The sequence below is a fragment of the Rana temporaria genome, chromosome 5 (assembly GCF_905171775.1).
Source record: "Rana temporaria chromosome 5, aRanTem1.1, whole genome shotgun sequence".
In the NCBI taxonomy this organism is placed as follows: Eukaryota; Metazoa; Chordata; class Amphibia; order Anura; family Ranidae; genus Rana; species Rana temporaria.
The window spans coordinates 69,028,155-69,051,354 of NC_053493.1; the positions used below are offsets into that span (position 1 = coordinate 69,028,155).

Sequence of the window (23,200 nt, forward strand, 5' to 3'; positions counted from 1 at the left end):
AGAGGGGAGTCCAGGATTTGTGATCAGTGACTTTATAGCCACTATGCTATTTTATCGTGCTTTACCACTTGTCGACCGGCTCACATACATATACGTTGGCAAAGTGGTTAGTTCCCACGAAACGCTGTACCCGTATGTTGGCTCCTTTAAGAGCCATAGCAGGTGCGTGGGCGTGTGATCATGGGCCCGAGAGCCTGAAAGAGACTTGTGTGTGTAAACACACAAATCTGCATTCTGATAGGAGAGAAAAGACAGATCTACTGTTCGTAGTAATTACGAACAGCGATATGTCTCCTCCTCATGTCAATCCCATCCCCCGCAGTTAGAAACACTCACGAGGGAACACATTTAACCCCTTGATCGCCCCCCTAGTGTTAACCCCTTCCCTGATGGTGACATTTATACAATAATCAGTGCATTTTTATAGCTCTGATCGCTGTATAAATGTCAATGGTCCCAAAAATATGTCAAAAGTGTCAGATCTGTCCGCCGGAATGTCGCAGTCCCACAAAAAATTACATATCACCGCCATTACTAGTAAAGACGCTACAAATTTTGCGCAAACCAATCAATATACGCTTATTGTCATTTTCTTTTACCAGAAATATGTAGAAGAATACATATTGGCCTAAACTGATAAAGAAATGTGTTTTTTAAAAACGTTTTTGGGGATATTTATTATAGCAAAAAAAATATATATATATATTTTTTTCAAAATTGTCGCTCTTTTTTTGCTTTATAGTGGCAAAAAAAGCTCCAGAGATGATCAAATACCACCAAAAGAAAGCTCTATTTGTGGGTAAAAAAAGGATGTTGTTTGGGTACAACGTCGCACGACCGCGCATTTGTCAGTTAAATTGACGCAGTGCCGTATCGCAAAATATGGCCCGATCATTAAGGGGGGTAAATCCTTCCAGTCCTTAAGTGGTTAAAGGAACAGGGGCATTTTTTTAGGGTTACAACTTCATTAATGGCTCTAGATAACCAAAACTAATTTCATTATAGTGTTAATGTTGAATCAAGCACCATCTTTTTAACCGTCTCATGGTAGGTTTTTTTGATGAATTCCCAGCTCGGCTTGTAGCAGTCATTTACTGTAATCATTAGAGGCTCAATTTATTTGTACTTCCTTGCTTGGCTTCATTATGGTTGTAGACATTGCACAGACCTTAGACCTTGGTTTCTGCCACTGGTGACTCTAAAAAACCAAGTGAGCCCTTCAACGTCAACTATCTCATTAAACATGAGTTATGAGGGAATGATTGGGGGTGGGGGGGGGTATTTATTGTATTTTATCTAAAGTACCCAAAGAACATAACATGTAATTTATTGCAGCTCCTGACATTAACAAACTTCCTGTCCTATTAGGACAACACCCATTGCTCCCTATGTGTGAGGAGCATTATTCTTCCCCTAGGACAGGAAGGGTGTGAGAAGTCCATGACTGAGTCTCCCCCCTCTTCATCTCCATAGCATTGGGGGTGGTGGTTGCGCAATGCATAAATTGAGCTGGAATTGTAGGATAGTTTATGCTCCAAGTAAGCAGGATTGTGCACATTAGTATTAGGTCTCAATCCAAAACCCACCCTCTAAGACTTTGCGTATGAATAGTGCTTAAAAAAAGTATTTGTGTAGCTGCAAAATTTATGAAACAGTGGAGACCTTCGGGTACAGGATTTGATCTCCACAACAGAGTTAAATCAGATATTAAATTACCAACTTTGGAAATCACATTTATATGCTGGCCTGTCCCCCCAGTACCTAACTATTGGTTGCTGTACCCACCCATCGTGTTTAATCACCATAAGTAAAGTGTGGAAAAGGGTGTGCCAGTACTCAATGGTACTTAGCAGCTAAAGAAGGCATTGAAAAGGACATTCGTGCACCTGTAGAAATGTGCTTTTCCTTTACCATGCAGCTTTCTAAAAAAAGATATATAAAAGCATGTGTTATGATACTAGTGGCACTTCACTCAAAAATGAAAGTGTGTTGGGGGTCCAAAACTATCTAGATAATAATAGCAATTACTAAATCAAGGAAATAGGATATTTCTCACCTATGCTGAATGTAGTTTATAGGTTCTTGGATCTGAGCAGTATGTGCTTCAATCCAGCAAAACCTTTATTAGGTCCCAATTGCAAGTAAAATGGAGGTTATTTGCCCTTTTTGAGCCAGATGGAAGAGTTCGCCTTTGTGTGGCCTGAATTAAATTTTTTTGTGAAGGAAATTCAAACCACCTTGCCTGCCTTCTGGAAATGTGCACATAACACATTAATAACAAGGTTTCATTAATAATGCTTAACATAGTTATAAAAGAAATAGAGCTCCTTAAAGCTAGGTATGTCCACATCACATCCAGGTCAAATCACGTTATTGGCAGACATAGTGTTTGGATTAGACACCAATCTGTTCTCGAGTTCTTAAAACATGTCATATTTATGAAGTGCTTTCCCCCTTTTGTCTGTTTGTGGTCGTACTGCAAGTCATATCATTCGCACATTTTATGGTATGTAAGCAAACCGGGATATGGTCGGCAAAATTATTAAATTTCCTCTTTAACAGTCTTGTATAAATCCTCTATAGTTCCATGACCCTTTGTTCACCTTGTTAAACACAAGGGATGTTTTACTATTGATTGATGTTTAAAATCTGAAAAACCAATTCTGTATTTGTTAGTGATTTGTTTAGGATTAGTTACAATTTTCCCTTTGTTCTCTTAGACTCTTCTAGTGTTGTATTAGTTCTGGTTATAATGTGTTTGTGGTGCAATAATAACCTTTGGCATTTGTCTTGTAGGCTAGGGGATTGGACCTGTCTAGAGTACGGACCTGTGTGGTCGTGGCTGAAGAGCGTCCTCGAATTTCTCTAACCCAGTCTTTTTCAAAGTTATTTAAAGACCTGGGTCTCCATCCAAGGGCCGTTAGCACATCATTTGGCTGCAGGGTTAACCTAGCCATATGTTTACAGGTACTGTATAACGCTTGCTCTTCTTTTATCATCCTGCAGATATATTATGTTTAAAGTATAGTAAACGATCTGCAATTATCTTTGTCTAATTCATCATACGTGTCTACTGCACCAGAATTGTATTTATTTATAGCAACGTTTGTGAAGGAATTTTGTAGCCAAATGGCTCTTGTAGCTCTCAGAAACATTGGATTAAAAAAAATCTTTAGCCAATACTACATACAAACATATTTTCTATTAAATGCAGCAAACAGGTGGTGCTTTCAGATGCTTTTCACATGTGTTCCAGACTGAAAAAAATCTGCTGAGCTCCATAGCTCTAGTTAAGCTACACGCACACACACACACACACATACAAGGTTATGGGTTGGAAAATGTATCTTTTTCTTTTGCTCCTCCTTCTCCCTCGCTAATATTATGATGGCACTGTATAAACAGAGAGAGAGAGCGACTGAAAGTGGCCACCATCTGTTGTACATTCTCTTTAGTCAGAATGCTGTGTATATTCTGTATCATGGTACACCCCGTGCTAAATTTTTATTTGGGTACCACCCTCCTAGCGTGGGATGCTAAACAAATTTTAGCTTTTGCCTTTTTTTATAGTCAGGGGAGCAATAGTTGTTCTGGTCTGTTCAAGGTTTCACAGGCTGGTTTCCCCTGCTTCTGGAAAAAGTTTCCAGAACATAGGGCTGGGAAAGTCCAAAGACCAGCCAATCCATTAAGGGGAGTGTCCAGAAGGTAACTGGAGAGTTGATAAATAGTTTGGAGTCCTGGAGAGAGTGTTATTTCCTCAATAGGGAGGGTTTCAAAGCATCTGTGGTTGCTACCCCTCTGAGGCAGCCTGTAGAGAACCTGAAACAATGTATTGAGGAGCTGGCTGTAGAACTTTACCTTATGAGATCTGGTCTGGAGGAGAATTGTCTCCCTCACTGGGAAGTGTCCGGAGGAAGCTGTAATGTGTGCAACTGTCCTAGGCGCTGACCCCGAATTGTGATCCCTGTGATTGTGTGCCTTTGGGATGTAAATGCCAGAGGTAGCTATGAACTGAGATGGTTCTCTTATGCCTTGTTTCCACTGAACGGAACGGTTCGGGTCAGTAGATTTGGAACGGTTTAGAACGGACCGGTCTATTCTTGTGAGCGTTGCCACTGCAAATCGGACTGTCAGGACCATTCAGGATTTAGAAAAAATGCCTAGCACGTCCACCAATCAGTGGAATGTATTGCATCTCCGCCCTAATGGAACCGTTCCATTTTCTATGGCCCCACATCTGAAGCAGGACCCAGAATGGTCCGGTACGGTTCGGTTTTATGGCACACTTTCATAATGGAAACACCCAAAATAGCGTACCGAACCGAACCGATCCGCTCAGTGGAAACGAGGCATTAGAGTCTCAGAATACTGGCTATCCCCCTGTGTCCTCAGCAGAATACATGTATGTGAGCTGCGGGGAAGAGTGTCCTTTTGTTACTATGCAACGTTTTAGATTGTGCCATACCCTAACCCCTCTACTGTTTATCGTTCTTCAGGCAATACATTTAAAAAAGCCATTCCCTAGACTGAGTTCTTGGAGCTGGTGTGCATGTGCTGGTGCTTGTTCGGATGAGCAGCCTCTGTACTATTTGGAAAGGAACAGTTATTACCAGCTGTCTCTACAGGAGTAGCACTGCATTTGTAACTGAATATTTGTGATAAATAACTTATAGAGCATTAGTTTACTCTAGCTAGCTCTTTTCTGTCTAGAAGATAGGAAAAGCAGTTTTACTTACTTTATATTTCACTACTCTGGCAGACAACACTCCTATATTCTTTGGTAATAGACTGTTCCTCAGAGCTTTGGGACCTGCATTGGTCTTGCTGACAATTGGGGACCCTAGACCGCCAGAATGTAAGGGAGAAGAGGCTGCTGGGACCTGTCTAGCAGTGTGGAGGAGACCATGGTAGCAGAAGATTGAGTAAGTAAATTTGCTGTCCCCAGTAATACTAAACATAAATGAGCATGCAGAGTGGACTCTGCACCACTGCAAGGGAAGACTTTTCGTTTCCACAGATTTCAGCTTAAAACATTATAGTTTGCCTATAACAGATAAGGGACTTTAAAACTCATAATGCAAACGGCACCGAAGTTTCAGAAACTGAGTGGTGTATTGTTTATTTATCCTTCTTGTGCTGATGGACAAGAGGTATTTCTAGATTTTGTTTATTTAGATAGGGATGTTATGTAGACTATACTCTGACAGGTCAACTGATTCAACCAATTGAAGTGTCTGCATGAATTTATTTAGAATTACCATAGCTTTTTGACTTCTGAAATCCTGCATTTTTTAAATACAAAATAGCTTGAAAGCCAATTAAAGTAGAACCATGTGTAAAATAGAAAATGTACATCCTGAAGTCTGTCGCTAGCATTTTCCCTGCGATTTTTGTTTTTCTGAGTCTCTCCTGTAACATAGTTTTACTACCTATTGATCCTGCGAGTAGGTCCGTTATTTCTCAACTTGCTGTAATAGGGCAACGGAGCTGTTCACTCTGCAGTGAAATTTTCCAGCAGTGTTACCAGCAGTCAGGTTGAAAAAAGACACAAGTCCATCTAGTTATTAGGTGTTGTTCCGTGAAGAAAGCTGTGGGAGTTTTGATTTAGATTTTTGTTAGATGCTGTTTTTCTACCATTTATCAACCAGAAATAAAATAATAAGTCCTACAATCTTATATACACAATCCTATACACACAGTTGATTCAGAAGGCAAAAAATCCCAGCAAAGAATGATCCAATTTTCTACAGCAGGGGGAAAAATTCCTTAATGAACCCCGAGAGGCAATCGGATATTCCCTAAAACAACTTTTACTATAGTGGGTATAGTTGGTACCAGGGCTGTGGAGTCGGTAGATAAATGTTTAGACTCCTAAATGTTCCGACAATCTAAATTTAGTAGGAGTCGGAGTCGGTGCATTGTTTGCTGACCCTGACTTCGACTCCAGGTACCCAAAATTTCCTCCGACTTCGACTCCAGGTACCCAAAATTTCCTCCGACTCCACAGCCCTGGTTGGTACCCAGTTATATTATGTATACCTAGGAAAGAATCCAGGCTTTTTTTTAAAGCAATCTTCTGAGCTGACCAGAATCACCTCTGGAGGGAGTCTATTCCACATTTTCACAGCTCTTACTGTGGATAAACCTTTACATATTTGGAGATGAAATCTCTTTTTTCCTCTAGACGTAATGAGTGCCCTCTAGTCCTCTGTAATGACCTTAAAGTGAAGAACTCAAGACAAAGTTCACTATATGGACCCCTTTATGTAAGTGTACATGTTGATCATATCCACCCTTAATCTCCTCTTCTAGCGAGAGAATACATTTAGTTCCTCTAATCTTTCCTCATAGCTGAGCTCCATGCCTCTTATCAGTTTGGTTGCCCTTCCCTGCACTTTATCCAGTTCCCCGATATCCTTTTTGAGAACTTCTGCCCAAAACTGAACTGCATATTCCAGATGAGGTTTTACCAATAATTTGTACAGGGGCAATCAAGTGATGGGGGAGTGGCGATCGAGAGCGCATCAGGGGGGTTGGCTGGCTGGCTGGGGGAGGGGGGTGGCGCTGGCTAGGGAAGCCACGGGTCACCCAGCCCCCCCCCCCAGAAAAATTTAGCACCCACCGCCACTGGCACATAATATAACCTGTTAAAAACCTTCAGCCCATAATGTCCTTGGAAATTGCAGCCACTACAAATCCTAAAACACCTTAATAACCAGGGGTGATCCAGTGGGTAGAGAGGCTTGACAAAGGGGCAGTGACCTTATATGCAGATTTTACAGCTCAGTTAGCTTCTTTCAGTACAAGGTATTCCTGTAGCCACTTATGCCATGCAGGGAGCAGGCCCAGTGCACCATCGTGACAACTTTTAATGACAGTGCTTTCCAAACTACGGGGTGTTGAGCTGCATTACGGACACCTCTGTACATCTACAGTTACTGTTATGTTGTTTTGTTTCCAATTAAATATAATAATAATAATAATACGGAAGGGGATTTCTCTGTATAAACAGAAAAAGAACACTGCGCTAACGTGTAAAATCAGTTAAATAACCGTGAAAAAATGAATATAAAATTAAATGTAAAAAGCTGCCAGTATTAATTACTAAATACCATAGTAAACAAAGAAACAAAAAACAAGATTATACAGCGCTAATGACTTGACCTGTGAGAAATATATGTGAAATATATAGCCAAAAAGTAATATGAGTAAACACAATAGGTGAATTAACAATATAATAATCAATTTAACAGATCCATCCAAATGAATGAATAAAGTGAAAAAAAATAGTCCATAAAAAATCAGTGAAATTTAGTCCAATTAAAGTGATCATCAATGACTAATCGTGAAAAGATCCTCCACCAGAAATGAAGTGGAGAAACACCCAATGTGTGGGAAATGAAATCTCCTTACCAGAGAAAAAGACCGGACTTTCAACGGTCTCATATGGTATAAGGATGTTTAAAGTCTTCCTTGAAAAGACTATTCCGGACACTGCTATTAATCACCAGCATAAAGAGCTCCAAGGGACAAGATCCTATTCAAATCCACTCCAGTTTAGCAGTTGGCGTTCATAAAAATAAAGAATGGTGGGAAACCACATAGTGCATTACTCAAAAGCGTAGTCCAGAGAAAGAAAATTAAATGCTGGGAAAATTGCTTTGTTCATTTTTGAAGACTGAGGCCCCATACACACGAGAGGATTTATCCGCAGATACGGTCCAGCGGACCGTATCCGCGGATAAATCCTCTCGAGGATTTCAGAAGATTTCTATGCGATGGCGTGTACACACCATCGCATTGAAATCCCCGCTGAAATCCTCTGCCGATGACGTGTCGCGCCGTCGCCGCTATTATGACGCGGCGACGGGCTCGACGCTGTCATATAAGGAATTCCACGCATGCGTCAAATCATTACGACGCGTGCGGGGAATCCCTTTGGACGGATGGATCCGGTAAGTCTGTACAGACGAGCGGATCCATCCGTTGGAATGGATTCCAGCAGATGGATTTGTTGAGCATGTCAGCAAATATCCATCTGCTGGAAATCCATCCCAGGGGAGATTTATCCGCGGAAAAATATCCGACTGAGTGTACACACCATAGGATCTATCCGCAGAAACCCATTTGATGGGATTTATCTGCGGATAGATTCTATGGTGTGTATGGGGCCTCAGTTGCACCAAATCCAGTTTCCATATTCTCAGTCAAGACAGTCAGCACCAATCACTGTGGAGTCCAGTGACTACTTGTTACTACAGGAGGAATAACACATGTACACTGTCTCACCTACTAACTGAGAGGCCAGGACCTCTCAGTTAGTAGGTGAGACAGTGTACATGTGTTATTCCTCCTGTAGTAATAAGTAGTCACTGGACTCCACAGTGATTGGTGCTGACTGTCTTGACTGAGAATATGGAAACTGGATTTGGTGCAACTGAGTCTTCAAAAATGAACAAAGCAATTTTCCCAGCATTTAATTTTCTTTCTCTGGACTACGCTTTTGAGTAATGCACTATGTGGTTTCCCACCATTCTTTATTTTTATGAACGCCAACTGCTAAACTGGAGTGGATTTGAATAGGATCTTGTCCCTTGGAGCTCTTTATGCTGGTGATTAATAGCAGTGTCCGGAATAGTCTTTTCAAGGAAGACTTTAAACATCCTTATACCATATGAGACCGTTGAAAGTCCGGTCTTTTTCTCTGGTAAGGAGATTTCATTTCCCACACATTGGGTGTTTCTCCACTTCATTTCTGGTGGAGGATCTTTTCACGATTAGTCATTGATGATCACTTTAATTGGACTCAATTTCACTGATTTTTTATGGACTATTTTTTTTCACTTTATTCATTCATTTGGATGGATCTGTTAAATTGATTATTATATTGTTAATTCACCTATTGTGTTTACTCATATTACTTTTTGGCTATATATTTCACATATATTTCTCACAGGTCAAGTCATTAGCGCTGTATTATCTTGTTTTTTAATAATAATAATACACCCCTGTGCCCTCCTTTTTTTATCTCTATAATTAACATAAGCGACAAATTGGAGACCAACTTCAGCTAACACTTTTTAACCACTTAAAGCGGGAGTTCACCCTAAAAAAATTGTTTAACCTTAGATTGATGCTCATTTCTTCTAGGGGAATCGGCTAGTTTTTTTAAAATCAAAGCTGTACTTACCGTTTTAGAGAGCGATCTTCTCCGCCGCTTCCGGGTATGGTCTTCGGGACTGGGCGTTCCTATTTGATTGACAGTCTTCCGACAGGCTTCCGACGGTCGCATCCATCGCGTCATGAGAAGCCGAACGTCGGTGCGGCTCTATACGGCGCCTGCGCACTGACGTTCGGCTACTTTCGGAAAATCGTGACACGATGGATGTGACCGTTGGAAGACTGTCAATCAAAAAGGAACGCCCAGTCCCGCAGCCCATACCCGGAAGCGGCGGAGAAGATCGCTCTCTAAAACGGTACAGCTTCGATTTAAAAAAACTAGCCGATTCCCCTAGACAAAATGAGCAGGAATCTAAGGTTAAAATTTGTCATTTCCGGGTGAAACTCCACTTTAAGGACCCCTTCACGCCGATATACGTCGGCAGAAGGGCACGGCTGGGCACAAGCACGTGCCTGTGCTCGCGACCCAGTCCGAAGCTCCATGATCGCCCCCCACGGGACCCACGGACCCGATCGCTGCTGGTGTCCGGTGATCGGTCACAGGAGCTGAAGAACGGGGAGAGGTGTGTGTAAACACACCTTCCCCGTTCTTCATCGTGGCAATGTCAGTGATCGTCTGTTCCTTGATATAGGGAAAGACAATCACTGACGTCCCATGTCCAGCCCCGCCCCCCTACAGTTAGAAACACATATGAGGTCACACTCAACCCCTACAACGCCCCCTAGTGGTTAACTCCTAAACTGCAATTGTCATTTTCACAGTAATCAGTGCATTTTTATAGCATTTTTCGCTGTGAAAATGACAATGGTCCCAAAAATGTTTCAAAAGTGTCCGATGTGTCCACCATAATGTCACAGTCATGAAAAAATCATTGATCACCGCCATTAGTAGTAAGAAAAAAAATATTAATAAAAATGCCATAAACTTATCCCCTATTTTGTAAACGCTATACATTTTGCACAAACCAATCGATAAACGCTTATTGTGATTTTTTTTTACCAAAAATAGGTAGAAGAATACGTATCGGCCTAAACTGAGAAAAAAAAATTATATTTTTTTGGGGGATATTTATTATAGCAAAAAGTAAAAACTATTGAATTTTTTTCAAAATTGTCGCTCTATTTTTGTTTATAGCGCAAAAAATAAAAACCGCAGAAGTGATCAAATACCACTAAAAGAAAGCTCTATTTGTGGGGAAAAAAGGACGCCAATTTTCTTTGGGAGCCACGTCGCGCAATTGTCAGTTAAAGTGACGCTGTGCCGAATCGCAAAAAGGGGCAAGGTCCTTAACCTGCATAATGTTCCGGGTCTTAAGTGGTTAAAGCAGTTAGAGAAACAGGTTTTGGAAAAAAGCTTGCAACCTTATGGAAAAAATGATTTTTGTAATCACCACTATCAGTTTGATGGTTTGTCCCAAACCCCCTAGTTGCCACCTTTGCTGGACTGCTTGAACTATTAAAACAAGTGAAAAAATAACAGATCTATAGGCAGGATCAACACGTAAAAAAAAGATGATGTTTTTGGTAGGGGGGGGGGGGGGCAGAACAAAAACAGCTGTGTTGATGCAAAGGACAGACTGCATCATACTGCATTATATATGATGCATTTTTGGTTTAGCTGCTAGGTTAATCTTTATTCTTTTGCCTCCACCTTTTGGGTTCTTTAACACCTGGTGCGGCAGGACTGTGTTGGGTGGCTATTCCAGTTCACACCACTACATTGTGGTGACCGGTGTGTACTGCATACAGTACTTTTTTGCAGTGCACGGCAATACACCCCCTCACACTGCGCAGTGGCCAATCGAACTTAGTGAAATCTCGGGGTGACATTTCAATAAAGTAAATTTTTTTTTTAAGTAAACAGTTCAATGCACTGAGATCAGCACTGCGGCAATCCCGCCAGGCTACACAGCACACTGGTGTGAATTCGTCCTTAGGAAACCTCATATTTTACTTGCACAGATAAGATTCAGTACGAGCAAGAGAAAATTTTTTACAATGGTTTCTTTCTCCTTTGGGTTAGACTCGTGTATTAAATTAAAGGGTCCCCATGACTGTTTGAAAGTAGACTTAATAACTGAGAAAACTGAATACTCATAACATTGAAAATATGAAATAAGAAAAACAGAACTGAGCTCTCAGAAGGTAAACAATCACAGTAAAGCTGCACATCTAATATGTTAACGAAGATGTATAACATATTGGCTTACATTTTCCGCAAACCTCAGATTACATTAACTTTGGGTTGCCTGTGTCACCTAGCAGTTAGAATTGGTTTATTGATAGGATCATAGGCGAATATCCATTTTGAACTATACATTTGAAGATCTTATGTGAATATTGTAAGGAGCGGTCTTAAAAATAATAGTTCACAGTACCGTTGATGGCTTTAAAGATTATTTGACGAGGGTCAAATGGCCTTCCTTTGTCCAATTAAAGGGGACAGTAACGCATTTTCAATATGTACACATTTTGAATAAAAAATGTGATATTGACCTGAAATAATTTTATGCTGCAAGTTCTGTTTTTTTAAGTTGTCTTCATTTTTTTTTTCATATAATGAGTTGCATAATTTATCAAATTCAAAACAGACCCAGATCCATTCAGTTCAACCTATGTGTGCATATGTGTGGGATTTTTGTCTTCTACAATTCCCATAGCCCTGTAAATTCTGCTTCCTGAGGAAGTCCTCTAAACATTTTTTTGACGTTGTTGACCCTCTCAGCTAGTACCATTAGATCTCAGGTAGTTCCACTTTTTACTGCTCTGTAAAGAACCCTTTTGTTAATTTAGGGTTTAATCTAATTTCTTTTAACCTCAGATCATGGCCACATGTCCTCTTCGTGGAACTTAACGTAAACAGATTATTTGTTTTTGAAGTCACCCTTAATATATTTGTAAATTGTAATCATCTATGTAATCGATTCTCATAGCTTAGGTTCTCCACCCCCCTTTTAATTATGTTACTCAACATCGTTCTTCTGAATTGGTAACTAAAACTTAATAGCAAATTCAAGATGAGGCTGAACCAGTGTTTTGTAAAGGGGTAGAATATATGATTTATCTCTGGAGTGTATACCCTGTTTAATGCATGACAGTATCTATCTATCTGTGTTAGATGTGGCTTGGCATTGTATGCTATTGCTAAGTCTGTGATCTACATTTACCCCCAGATCCTTTTCCATCACTGATTTTCCATCTCCAGATTCCTCCTAATATGTATTTTGGTACCAGAGTGCATAACTTTACCTTTTTCAATATTGAACCTCATCTGCCATGTAGTTGTCTAATCCCCCTCCCCACCATATTATCAAGGTCTCCCTGTAATGAACCTAAATTCTATGCCACTTTGTATAATTTGGTATCACCAGCACTGAGCTCTAGATTCAAACCTCTATAGTTACAAGCGCTAGTGTTTGCATGCATATCCAGGAATGTATTTAGCATACCCTGTTTAAGAAGAACGGACCTATGGACTTGCACATAGGAAGAAACAGTATAAACAGTGTGTGTGTTTGTATATACAGTATATACATCCCCAAGTCCAAAAAAGTTGAGACAGTGTAAAATCTTCATAAAAACAGAATGCAATGATTTACAAATCTCATATATCCATATTTTATTCACAATAGAAAACACATCAAATTTAAACTGAGAAAATTTACCATATTAAGAATAAAATAAGGTAATTTTAAATTGATGGCAACAACACATCTCAAGAAAGTTGGAACTGGGCAACAAAAAGATGGCAAAGTAAATGGTACTGACAAGGAAGAGCTGGAATAACATTTTGTAACTAATTAGGTGAATTGGCAACAGGTCAGTAACATGATTTGGTATAAAAAGGGCATATTAGAGTGTCTGAAAGGTAAAGAAGGGTAAAAATTTACCAATCTGTGAAAAGCTGTGTCTAAAAATTAACGAACAATTTTTGAATAATGTTCCTCGTAAAATTGCAAAGAATTTAAATATATCTTCATCTACAGTTCATATTATCAAAAGATTCAGAGATTCTCAGATTTTTCTCTTAAATTGGTACATGTTGTCAGTTTAAACATTTATGTTTTCTATTGTGAATAAAATATGGTTTTATGAGACTTGCAAATCATTTCATTTGGTTTTTATGTAGATTTTACTCAGCGTCCCAACTTTTTGGGAATTGGGATTGTAGCTGTAGCACCTCCTAGCATAGAATTAGTTTTAGGCTCCTTCTGCACTTTGTACTCAGTCTTAAAAAAGTGGTATCGGGACAACCCTAGCTAGTAGCCATGCAGTATTAGAAAGTTGTAAAAGTAGGAACATAGATTAACATATTCTCAGCATGGGACTTTGTGCAAGGGTTTTTTAATCTGTAGATTGTGACTGGGGAATGGTTAAAGCCCAACTGAAGACCAATTTTATTTTTGTCTTGGCTTTTGATAGACTGGTGAAATTTGAAGCATGTCAGTTTTGATTTTGTTTGTTTCTCTTTTGGGGATATTTCTCCTTTACTAGCTGTCCAATGGACAGGTGCTAGACGCAGCAGATAGTGAAGGAAAAATTCTCCGAAATTAATACAAACGGCAACAAAAATCTGACAGGATTCTTCTACTCAATTCAAAACCAAAGTGTTGACATTTCAATAACATAAAATAATGCCTAATACAGTTCTCTGATTACTGGAGCATGTGTGAAGTTCAAAGTATGGCAACTGAAAGATAGCTCATAAATGCAGATTTTTGGTTTTCAGGTTGAAAGCAGAAACAGCTGGGCAATTAGCATTTTCAGAAGGCTGTCAGCAATGGCGGCCGCCTTCATATTACCCTCCATACTGGTTTCATTGAATGCTTAAAAAAAAAAAAAATAGGTCCTGTATTTCTGTTTGAGTATGATGCTACAAGCTTGGCACACCTATTTTTGGGCAGTTTCTCCCATTCTTCTTTGCATGACCTGTCAAGCTCCATCAGGTTGGATGGGAAGCATCTATGCACAGCCATTTTTGGATCTCTCCAGAGATGTTCAATCGGGTTCAAGTCTGGGCTCTGGCTGGGCCAATCAAGGACATTTTAAGAGTTGTCCTGTAGCCACGTCTTTGTTATATTGGCTGTGTGCTTAGGGCCGTTGTCCTGTTGGCAGATGGACCTTCGCCCCAGTCTGAAGTCCAGGGCGCTCTGAAGCTGGTTTTCATCATGCCTCTGTGCATTGCTGCCTTCATGTTTCCCTCGTTCCTGAATAGTCTTCCAATGTCTGCTGCTGAAAAACATCCCCACAGCATGATGCTGCCACCACAATACTTCACTCTAGGGATGGTATTGGCCAGGTGATAAGCAGTGCCTAGTTTCCTCCAGACGTGACGCTTTTGTTTTTCTTAGTCAGAGTCCTTCAGGTACCTTTTGGCAAACTCCAGGCGGGCTGTCATGGGCCTTTTACTGAGGAGCTCTGAGGCTTCCATCTGGCCACACTACCATACAGGCCTGATTGGTGGAGTTTTGCAGAGATGGTCATCCTTTTGGAAGGTTCTCTTCTCTCCAAAGAGAAACGCTGGAGCTCTGTCAGCATGACCATCGGGTTCTAGACTAAGCCTTTCTCCCCCCGATCGATCAATTCGGCTGGGCGGCCCTCTCTAGGAAGAGTCCTGGTGTTTCCAAACTTCTTCCAGTTATGGATGATGGAGGCCACTGTGCTCATTGGGACCTTCAATGCTGCAGACATTTTTCTGTACCCTTCCCCAGATCTGTGCTCGATACATTCCTATCTTGGCAGTCTACAGATAAGGACTTGGACTTCATGGCTTTGTGGTCTGACATGCGCTGTTACCTGTGGGACCTTATATATAGACAGGTGTGTATCCTTCCAAATCATGTCCAATCAACTGAATTTGCTACAGGTTGAATCCAATCAAGATGGAGAAAGATATCAAGGATGAGCAGTGGAAACAGGATGCACCTGAGCTCAATTTTGAGTGTTCTGTCAAAGGCTGTGAATATTTTATGTACATTTTTTTATTTTTTTTTTATTTGCAAGGATTTCAAACAAACTTCTTTCACGTTGTCATTATGGGGTATTGTTTGTAGAATTATGAGAAAAATAATTAATTCAATCCATTTTGGAATAAGGCTGTAACATACCAAAATGTGGAAAAAGTGAACCACTGTGAATACTTTCCATATACACTGTATATTTACAGGAAATTTATCATCCTACATTTGTTTAGGTGAACATCATTCGGTGAGTATATGTTGTATCAAAGATAACCTAGGGAGTGTCTGACTGAACTGAATTGGACTGAGACCACTGTGAAGTATTTTTTTTTTATTTGAGGTACTTGTAGAGCGCCAAACAATTTTAACGCAGCACTTTACACATTTATATTATATATTTAGATCAGTCCTCGCCCTCAAGGAGTTTACAATCCAAGTTCTCTAACTGACATTCATACATACACATACAGTGCCTTGAAAAAGTACTCTTACCCCTTGAAATTTTCCACATTTTGTCATGTTACAACCAAAATTATAAATGTATTTTATTGAGATTTTATGTGATAGACCAACACAAAGTTGTGAAGTGGAGGGAAAATGTAAAAATGGTTTTGACATATTTTTCAAATAAATATCTGAAAAGTGTGACGTGCATTTATATTCAGCCTCCCTGAGTCAATGCTTTGTAGAACTACCCTTCGCGGCAATTTTCTACCAGCTTTGCACATCTAAAGAGTGACATTTTTCCCCATTCTTCGTTGTAAAATAGCTCAAGCTCTGTCAGATTGGATGGAGAGTGTCTGTGAACAGCAATTTTCAAGTCTTGCCACATATTCTCAATTGGATTTAGGTTTGGACTTTGACTGGGCCATTTTAACACATACATATGCTTTGATATAAACCATTCCATTGTATCTCTGGCTGTATGTTTGGGGTCGTTGTCCTGCTGGAAGGTGAACCTCCGCCCCAGTCTCAAGCCTTTTGCAGGCTCCAACATGTTTTCTTCTAAGATTGCCCTGTATTTGGCTTCATCCATCTACCCATCGACTCTGACCAGCTTCCCTGTTGAAGAAAAACATCCCCACAACATGATGCTGCCACCACCATGTTTCGAGGTTGGGATGGGTGTGTTCAGAGTGATGCGCAGTGTTAGTTTCCTGCCACACATGGCATTTTGCTTTCAGGCCAAAAAGTAAAATTTTGGTCTCATCTGACTAGAGCACCTTCTGCCACATGTTTGCTGTGTCTTCCACATGGCTTCACGCAAACTGCAAACGGGACTTCTTATGGCTTTCTTTCAACAATGGCTTTCTTCTTGCCATTCTTCCATAAATGCCAGTTTTGTGGAGTGCACGAAAACTATCACATAAAATCCACCAGCTTCCACCTCAATAAATGGTGTAGAAAGCAAATTTGTTAAAATTGAGTATGCGGCTGGGAAACAGGCCGGATTGGTTTTGGTCTGATAAATACATCCTGCACCCCTGGGGGTCAGGGCTAATGCATTCTGACAAGTGCTGACCTCCAAGGTTGCATGCTTTTATCATACCAAAACCAATCCGGGGACCCCGGCCGCTTGATTTTAACAATTTTTTTGCCATACCACTATATCGGGGTGGAAGCTGGTGACAACCTTTTTACAAATACATTTCTCTGTGCTTCTTCTGAGGAAGCAACATTTTCCTCATGAAACGCGTTGAAAATGTCAGCACAGATTTTCCAGTCTGATGGCGAATATTAATATGGACCATCTAGGTTCCATGTAAAGGTTTTCTAATTGAATTATGTATAGTCTCAATAATGTATTTTCTACCATTAATATATGTATGACTTGTTGCTCTTAAAGTGTTTGTGAACCCATATTTATAAGACTATGCCAGACCCTCTATTAGAGGCTGGCATAGCACACTATGTGTTCTGAAAAACAATTTTAAGCCGCTTCCAGCTCCGATGGATGTCGGAGGCGCTCTAATCTCCCTCTGATGTCAGCTGGGGAGATCACATGGCCGCTTGTCTCCTCCCGCAGAAGCTCGGTCTCATAACTGTGAAGGGGCTGGAAGTCACGTGACCAGCCTGAAGATAGCTCAAAATCGGTATTTAGAACACTTGTCTTTGAAACTAATTACATAGTGTGATATGCCAGCCTCTAATAGGGGGCTGGCAGTGACAATTTATTTTTTATTTTTTTATAAATAGCGGCGGGGGGGGGGGGGCGGAGACAGACACACAGAGGAAGATGACAGGCAGGAAGGAGGGGGAGAGAGGAGAGGAGAGGAGAGCAGAGCAGAAAGCCACGCATGATGCAGGGACGCGCTCTGGCAATGGTGGTCAGTGCTGAGCAGCCCTGATTTTCATTGTCAGAGCAGAGAGGGGATACAGGAAGTGGCAGATTCAGGGAAGTTTTTTTTTTACAGTTTAGAGGGGGCAGATTACACAGCACAAGCACTGTGCTGTGTAATCTGCTTTAAGGAACCAAGATCTGTAATTTTTTTATTTTTTTTTATGTGTTTGAGGTGTTACTCCGTGGGCTTAAGATAGTTGTTGTATAACTACTAATTGGGACTAGACACCTCACCTCTTGTTTTCACACCAGCTTCTTTCCTTTGTTTTTCAAGAGATTAAACCACTTGGTCAATATGGGAAAGTTTTCTATTTTTGTGAAAAAGCTTCTTTTTAATCAAGCTGCTAAATATAATTTTATATATTTTCTGAAAGCATACCTTGAAGTCTTGAGGTCACTTTTTTTTTAAGTGTATTCATTGTATTCATTGTTTCTGCTATCTGGTCTCCAGTGGAGGTTCTGACCAGTCAAAGTAAAGCCTCATACACACAATTGGATTTTCTGCTGACAAAGCGGAGGACTTTTGTCTGAAGGGCGTTTGGCCAGGAATTTGTCTTGCATACAAACGGCAAAGAATTCTCGGCCAACTAATGAAAATTTAAAAAAAATTGTCAGTTCTCAAAGTTATTGGGACTTCTAAATATTAACATCAACAACAATTGATTTACAACATAGGAAAACGACTGCAGACCGTTGCAGGATCATTCCCATTATCCATTAAGAGGATTGATTTTTTTTCCTACATTGTACATCAATGTCACCTGAAGTAAAGAGAAGTTGTGGTGGACCAACAACGCCATGAATGCTTTTTCACTCTTTGTAAGAAGTTACCATGTCTATGGGATTCCTTACAGCCTATGGGATATAAATGAGGATCAATTATCTAGGAAGGCTCTTTGGATTGGACATTTTTGTTTGCATCGTGATGCGCAGTCTAAGGACCTAACCCAGTGTGTACCGAACTGTTGTGCGTGCATGTTGAATGAAAATACGTTTTCCAAGGGCCTGACCTTTCATAGAGAACAATCAGGGTCCCTTCTGTATTTGTCCATATTATATATATATATATATATATACATGCCGACTACATGTTGCTTCACTGTTTGTTTTACAGAGGTGTGTTTAAACATCAAATGTTGATTAGGCATCAAATGTTCATAACTGTCTCTATTAAACTTGTAGACATTATTTCATCTTTTGGTTATTTAAATCTTTTATAAATTAATTATTTTTTTGTTACTTTAACTGTTCTAGTTTTATTTCTTCATTTAATACAGTTTCTATATTTGACATTTGTTTTTGTTTTGTTTTTCTTTACTCCCTGCTTCTGGCGTTTTCCTTACGTCACCCGTTTCCCTTTGACTTGTGTATGTTTCCTTCTCCTTCTCATTTTCTCCACCTGTTCCTTACTGTACCTTCACTCACCCTTTGCAATCCCTGCTGCTATAGCCACACAGGCTGGGGAAACTGGCTGAGCAGGTAGGGGATTTTCATGTTCCCTAAATACCCGCCTATAAGCTTCCTAGTGAAGGGGAGACTAGACATTGAGTCAGCACACATTGTGGTAAACCACTATTGCTTTAAATCAGTCACACTGTTTAAAGAAAAGAACAATGCAAAACCCCCATAGGTAATGCTGGTGGACTGAACCCTTTCTACTGTTTTCGTATTACTGGAAAATGATTGTAGTGACATCTCTCTGCAAAAGGTCCCTGTTCTCAATCTACCCCAAATTCTCATTCTATGGCAATTTACTATACAGAATGTATGGAACATTTATCAGGGACAATGGAGAGAGATCACACTACAGGAGTACTAAGGACGAATACAGTGGATGATCCATTCAACTAGCTTATAGCTTATAAATCTTAAGTGACTGTTTTTTTATAAATATTATCGGCCATAAATAATTTATGTTATATTTGTTTTGTGCAAATTAAACACAGTCTACATTTCTGATGATTTATTGCTGCCTTTTTGTATCTCTGACTTAATGTCTCTCCCTCCATGTCTGGTCTCTTCTCACTGTGCTGCAATATATGTAGCTGTGGTATTACTGGCTATAACTCACATAGCCACAGATACAAGGTTCCCCTACATGTAAATTAGTCCATTTCCATAAAGTTGCAAAACATAATAATTGGTATCCACTTGAGTTTTTTTTACCATATATGAGTCTAGCTTTTCACTATTAATATCTTTTTATGACATTACTGTGTTCATTAGTTGTACATTTTTAAACAAACTATAGCCCAGCATAGTCTATGTAACTTGGAAAATGGATTCTGGAGCTCTCAGAACCTGTCAAAGATTGAAGAGCAATAAGCCCTCTAGTTCTCATAAGCCTGTATTTAGTAATCGCTCAAAGAGTAGAGTATTTTGAGTCTACCAATCAAAATTTTCATCAATTTAATGTTGTTAGTCTAGTGTAAATTACAATGTAAATCTATAACTGAATGCTTAGCAGTGATCTTTGCTACATGATTGAATTAAAGCTGAACTATCAAGGTAAATACTGTATTTATCAGCGTATAACACGCACCTTAATTTTAAGAGAGAAGTTTCAGGGGGGAAAAAATAAAAAGTTAAAGAACTTTGAAGCAAAATAAGGGTCAGTGCCCATGAATGCAGCCTGACCAGTGCCCATCAATGCAGTCTGATCAGTGCCCATCTGCAGCCTCACTATTGCCCATAAGTGCAGCCTGATCAGTGCCCATATGCAGCTTCACCATTGCCCATCAATGCAGACTGATCAGTACCCATCTGCAGCCTCACCATTGCCCATCAATGCGACCTGATCATTGCCCATCTGCAGCCTCTCTATTGCCCATTAATGCAAAATGATCAGTGCCCATCTGCAGCCTCACCCTTTGCACATCAATGTGACCTAAACAGTGCCCATCTGCAGCCTCACCATTGCCCATCAATGCAGCCTGTAGGGTTTTGACCAATCTGTGTTACTACTGTATAGAAGGCCCAGGTTTAGGAAGATTCCCTGAATCACAAACCAGCTGCACAGAGTTAAAACAATTCTCTTATGTACTGTGTATGTATTTCGACTTTTGCCTAGCTGTTTGCTTAGAGTTCAACTTTAATAATGCTGACAAGCTCAGTGTAATTTCTAAAGTTTCCCACCTCCCCCATTATTGTTCATTGTAAGCTCAGCTGTACCAGAAACTTTTTACAGTACAGTATTGTATTTAACCCCAGCTGAATTTTGCTTTTCTTTTGTGCTCCAGATAGCCCTGTGTGTTGTATGCAGTTCAACAGCCTTTGAGTAGAGTATGACTATAACTCTTAGTTGTAGTGATACTGTTAGAGGAATGAAAACTTTAAATATACGTTTTCTTACTGTCCATCTCTGCAAGTAAATCGGCCTTAAAGCAGAGTTAAACCCTACTATTCTTTGTAGCCAAGGATGCTGCCATCTTAGCCTCTGTTTGATCTATGTTTGCGACTGATAATGATAATGCATTATTGTTATAAGTGTCAACCCATAATGCAGGGTGCAGGGGCCCCACTCCACTATCCATGCCTCTGTCCCCCTAATCTACATGTGGGGTGCCGGGTGTATGAATTACAATGTTGTTGTTTTTTTTGTTTTTTTTAAACACGTGATTAGAGCCAGAGGCTTCAAAAAAGGGTGGGCTCGCCCAGTTGTGTCACAATAGCAAAATCGTTTTCGCTATTGTCTTCCTGATTCTCCTCTCAGCCAATCAGGAAGCGGGTCCTGAGACCCGTCATCTGATTAGCCGAAAGGAGATGCGATTCTATTGGCCCCTAGGAGAAGAAGGGAGGAAACGCACAGCGAAAGCCGCTGTAATGCAGAGGAGGAGCAGCAGGGAAAGCTGTAGCCCCAAGGAAGCTCTGCCTGTGACATCTATGAGGTAAGTGCAGGGGCTGGTGACCGGCTGACTGATCGGGGAGGCGGAGGGGTATATGGGTGACTCGACTTACTGGGGAGGTGGGGTTGGTGGAGTGGGTGACCTGACCGAGGGGGAGGTGGCTGTGGGTGCAATGTTTGCCCCCCCCCAGAAAATATACCACCAGCTGCCACTGATTCTAATAGAAATATTTGTATAAACATTTCTATGGGCATGGGGGGTTTATTATGTCTAGGTAAATGTGGCACAAGTCCCAATGCCATTTAAGCATTAGTTCCCCTACCAACTAATTTGTTTATCCTTTCTGTAGCAGACCTGGAAAACTGCCTTAAAGTGTTACTAAAGATTCATAAAAAAAAAACATATACTTACCTCCGCTGTGCAGCTCGTTTTGCACAGAGTGGCCTCGATACTTGTCTTCTGGGGTCCCTCGGCGGCTATCTAGGCTCCTCCCCATATCAGCTAACCCCCCTGGGAAGCACGTTTTCAAAGGGGTTACCTTGCGGGCATGGACACGAATGCCGGACTTGGCCCCGCCTCTGGCGCCAGCATTATTGGATTTGATTGACAGCAGTGCGAATCAATGGCTACGCTGATATCAATCTATCCAATGAAGAGCTGAGAAGACCAGGCCGAAATCGAGCGTGTTCTCGACGCAGGACTTTCGAGGGCTCAGGTAAATAAACGGGGGCTAAGGGGACCGGTAAGCATTAGATGTTTTTTCACCTTAATGCATATGATGCATATGATGCATTAAGGTGAAAAAACCTGAACCTTTACAACCCCTTTAAAGGTGAAGTATGGTCAAAGCCTTTTTGGTCATACTTCTCCTGTGGGTTACACTCTGTTCTACCCTCCTGTTACCCAGATTCAACCGACAGCGGGCTGACATCGCGAAGTGGGCACCATCTCCAGGGACCCTGACAATATGGCGATTCACCCAGATGCCTTGCCAGCAGCTGGCTCAGCCTCTCAGCGTGCCACTCCTATCTCCTGCACAGCTTCACTGACCGTCACCACTCTGCTCTGAGCGGACCTGAGAACTGAGTAATCAGAGGCCTTTTATCACCCTGTTTTTGGGGTAGAGTTGGCAGGGGTGAGTTACAGCTTAGATCGATGCTGCAGCCATCTAAATGAGTATGTAGGTTTGTTGTTTTTTTTTTTTCAATCCCTCACTTCTCTTTTAAAGCATATATAAACCCCAAATCTATTTTCAGTATGTTTGGCATTGTGCCTCATTGTATAGGTTTCCTAAACAAATCATTTTGGGAAATATGTTATGTAATTTTTTTACTGAGAGAACCTACCAGTAACAGCACTTCTGTTTCAGGATGTTTTACACTAAGCCACAGCCTTCCTATTAACATCAAAGTTGTCAGCCAGCCATGCAAACTCCTTCAATTGACTATTGGGCAAACTGGCAGGTCTGCAGGAGGCATGCCAAACAGCCAAGTGAATGCAGGCAGAAAACTTTGTTAGACCATGGCTTAGCGTTGGCAGCCTGAAACAGGAAGTGCTGCTACTGTCAACAGATTCACAGACTAAAATAGATTTAGGTTTACATGCACTTTGACTATGTTGAAAATGGCATACTGCTATGTGAAATTTTGCTACAGAGATAACTGTTATTAAAGTGGTTGTAAAGTCACATGTATGGTATTAATTACTTTGATTGCTCTAGTTTTGGGGTCCCTGTTCAGTACCATGTGTGTGTTTTCCTAAAATGATAACACTAAATACCTTCTTTGCAGAGCCCTGCTGTCCTGTCATGTGACCTCCCTCTGCTTACCTCCCTAAGAAAGTGAGTACAGTGGGAGGGGCTGAGACTTTCTTCT

The 23,200-nt window shown here is 40.7% G+C and overlaps 1 protein-coding gene across 7 annotated transcripts in view; it reads left to right on the plus strand.

The window, feature by feature from the left end:
- The window catches only part of DIP2C (disco interacting protein 2 homolog C), a 612,079-nt gene that overhangs the window by 535,922 nt on the left and 52,957 nt on the right, over positions 1–23,200 (plus strand). For 4 of the 7 annotated variants that reach the window (XM_040352677.1, XM_040352682.1, XM_040352680.1 and 1 more), the window contains one exon: positions 2,797–2,967. In XM_040352677.1, the coding sequence (XP_040208611.1) occupies positions 2,797–2,967 (171 nt within the window). Of the gene's footprint in view, positions 1–2,796; positions 2,968–18,930; positions 18,961–23,200 lie in introns of all 7 variants that reach the window. The other 3 variants (XM_040352676.1, XM_040352679.1, XM_040352678.1) reach the window with 1 other exon arrangement.